Raw genomic sequence first — 3497 nt, 5'->3', positions numbered from 1 at the left:
TTATTAAATTCAAATATGTGAGACTTAATATTAAATTGTACCAATATCAATAGCAATCTGTGACATACTAGTGTTAATCACCAATAACATTTCGCTATTTTATATATATAAAACAATACTTATCTATGGCTTAGCACTAGATCCCCGACCCTAGGTTATCCCCGATTTAACCGGGGCAATGTCACCATGACGGAGAGGAGACCCGACCCGACCCGACCGGGTATTTTCGCCAAGCCTAAATACAGCTCTATAAATTTATAGTATCATGAGCTAGCAGATCAACTTGAAAACAACAAATATCTCCACTCAAATGACTCTCCTTGAATATCTAAGAGAGCCCACCTTTCAAATCTCATCGATCTTGTTTCTTGCTATTTTTCTCAAGTACTTCATCTTTAAGAAGAAGCCAACCCAAAAACAAGGGTTCAATCTCCCTCCGAGCCCTCCAAAGCTACCAATCATAGGAAACCTTCACCAATTCGGAACCACCGCTCCTCACATCTCTCTCCGCAACTTGTCACGAAAATACGGTCCAATATTCTACTTAAAGCTCGGTCACATCCCTACTGTCATCATATCATCGGCCAAACTAGCCAAAGAAGCTTTCAAAATCCATGATCTCTCTTTCGCAAGCCGGCCTCGGGTTATCGCCGCCGAGTATCTCTTTTACAAGTGTACTGACATGGTGTTTTCGCCTTACGGTGCTTATTGGAGGTATATTCGAAAAGTTTGCATACTAGAGGTTCTTAGTGCCAAAAGGGTCCATTCTTTCAAGTTTGTTAGAGAAGAAGAAGTGGTTCGTTTGGTTCGGAGGCTTTCGGAGCCTTATCCTGCCACCGTCAACATGAGCAAGATGCTTGGACTGTATGCGAATGATGTTCTTTGTAGGGCTGCGTTCGGTAGAGACTTTTCGGAGGGAGGAGACTACGACAGGCAAGGTTTTCAAGAGATGCTTGAAGAGTATCAAGAGTTGCTTGGAGGGCTTAGTTTTGGAGATTTCTTCCCTTCCATGGATTTTGTTCTCACATTGACGGGAATGAAATCGAGACTGGTTCGCACCTTTAAGCGATTTGATCAGCTTTTCGATCGGATTATAGCTGAACATCTTGATCCCAAGAGAGTGACAGAAGATACTAAGGACATTGTGGATGTCTTACTTGATATTCAGAAAGGATCTGGTGAGATGCCTGTCACTATGGATAATGTCAAGGCTCTTATTCTGGTAAGTCCTGAGTTTTTTTCTTTTAACTATGCAATCTCTACAATAATATTAAATATTTGAGGAAAATGTAATTTAAAAAAAAATTACTGAATTTATAAATTTTTATTTTGAACTGTTTTTTTCTTTAAAATTATATATGGGAGATAGCTAGATATGAATTTATTTTAAATATATTCCTTGTGCTAAGAGTTTCCTCAGCGCCTGGATATAAAAGGAGTCGGTCCCTTATTATTTACAATTTTAACTATTTTTAATATTATATTTTCCCTAATTAATAGTTTTTTTTTCTTATATCATTTTTTACAATAAAGTATATGTTTTCTGTATTCTTTTTTTTTTTTTTTCTTTTGGTCATTTTAAATTGAAATTATATTTCGTATATGTGTTTTTCTCAGTTTTCATAATAAGTAAGACACCGATTTACTTGATTCCCCATGTTACCTCTTACCTTAGTCGATAATATAACAAGTTACTAAGTTTCACAAGCGATAATATAAAGGCATTTTTCAAGTGATAGTGTGAGCTACTTTGCAATAAACCTAGTAATCAACTTCAACTACGTAATATATGGGTAACCTTTTAAGTATCCTACTTATGCCATTTATTTATATAGCTTATGCACCAAAGAGAGATTTACAATTACAATGATATGTCATATTTGACAAAAAAAAAAACACATATCAAGTTACAATTAAGTTACTTGTTGTAACCCGCCGATTAATCTGCACACACATTTATTTATATACACATATCTAAGCAAGTTATACCAGGTTCACTAGCTAGTTGAGATTACAAAGCTAAACACACGCGGGCCCACCAAAAATGAAGTGTTTTGATGGATCTTGTCTCTAATATTTCTAATTTTTTTCCCATTTCTTGGTTCAGAAATAAGCTTACTACTGAATGTATAATTGTGGTGGATGCAGGACATGTTTGCCGCAGGAACTGACACAACCTTCATAGTCCTTGATTGGGCCATGACGGAATTGATCATTAACCCCAAAGCTCTAGAAGAAGCACAAGCTGAACTTCAAAGCGTTTTGGGAGAAAGAAAAGTGGTTTTAGAGAGTGATTTGTCTGAACTGAACTACATGAAAGCAATCATCAAAGAGACGTTTAGACTACACCCACCTGCGCCAGTGTTAGTCCCTAGAGAATCCCTAGAGCATGTCACCATGGAAGGGTACGACATTCCAGTCAAGACAAGGATCTTTGTCAATGCTTGGGCAATTGGAAGAGACCCGGAAACTTGGGAAGATCCAGACACGTTTAAACCAGAGAGATTTCTGAATAGCAGCATTGACTTCAGAGACCAAGATTATGAACTCATACCTTTTGGAGCTGGCAGAAGAGTATGCCCTGCTATTACATTTGGGACCGCTGTTGTTGAGATTGCTCTTGCTCAGCTTCTCCATAGCTTTGATTGGGAACTTCCTACTGGTGTTACACCCAAAGATTTGGATATGACTGAAGTTTTTGGTATCACAATGCATAGAAAAGTTGGCTTGGAAGTCCTTGCCAAGCCGCGCTTTTCTTGAAAATTGTTTATGCTAACAATATAAGAGGATGCTATATGGGAGAGTGAACTGTATTATAAATGGTTAAATATTCTTCATTTATAGTGAAGCTGCATTTTTTGGAAGTGAGATACACTCATAGTCCTCAATAGAAATAAGTTGCTTCATGGTATGTTATTAACTTCGGAATAAAATTAAGTATTTATGCTGCTTTAGTTTTTTGCTAGAAAACGACAGAATGAATAAATGTAATAAGAAATCGCGTGCAATTGTTATCTTAATTTATTAAAATGTAGCCAGTAAAACAAAACAATCTGCTAGTACGACTGATATCCAAGAGGAAACAACAAAACAAATAAATACATTACAGCTTGCATGTTCCCTTCCATTTCTCAATACTAGAGAGGAATATTTTCCTACAAAAGATGAAATAGTGCTTAGAGCACTCCCAGCACCTACTAAAACTTTAGGAATTCAATTTACATCAAATTTTTAGAACATAACTTATTTATATTTTCTTTACATTATTTAAATATTATATCTTTTAATATATTTTATTAATTAAAATAAAAAAAATTGAAAGAGACAAATTTTTTTAAAATAATTAACTTGGAGAAAGAAAGACGGAAAAAGGAAATAAAAATATTTAAAAAAAATTATATTTGAAGATGCTCTAAATCCTACTCTCCATGCATAGAAGAAAATAAAGATGCCCTAAAATATAAATGCATTTACATTAGCGGCTAGAAAGATGTTTG

The 3497-nt window shown here is 35.4% G+C and overlaps 1 protein-coding gene across 1 annotated transcript; it reads left to right on the top strand.

Annotated features, from left to right (window-relative positions):
• The first annotated feature begins 266 nt into the window (after nucleotides 1-266).
• Nucleotides 267-2954, top strand: LOC133830197 (cytochrome P450 71AP13-like). The gene is made up of 2 exons (XM_062260121.1): nucleotides 267-1222; nucleotides 2149-2954. Exons 1-2 carry the CDS (start codon nucleotides 311-313, stop codon nucleotides 2758-2760), a joined length of 1524 nt encoding a protein of 507 aa, XP_062116105.1. The 5' UTR covers nucleotides 267-310; the 3' UTR covers nucleotides 2761-2954.
• Nucleotides 2955-3497: the final 543 nt, after the last annotated feature.

The sequence above is a fragment of the Humulus lupulus genome, chromosome 4, assembly GCF_963169125.1.
Source record: "Humulus lupulus chromosome 4, drHumLupu1.1, whole genome shotgun sequence".
NCBI lineage: Eukaryota > Viridiplantae > Streptophyta > Magnoliopsida > Rosales > Cannabaceae > Humulus > Humulus lupulus.
Note: the sequence above shows the minus strand (reverse complement) of the source record. Positions and strands in the feature narration are given on the sequence as shown.

What these genes read in the sequence shown, in the direction of transcription:
- LOC133830197 (XM_062260121.1), top strand. Translation starts at nt 311, where the DNA reads ATGACTCTCCTTGAATATCTAAGAGAGCCCACCTTTCAAATCTCATCG. An exon ending in ATGTCAAGGCTCTTATTCTG is followed by an intron (nt 1,223 to 2,148) that starts GTAAGTCCTGAG and finishes TGGTGGATGCAG; the next exon opens with GACATGTTTGCCGCAGGAAC.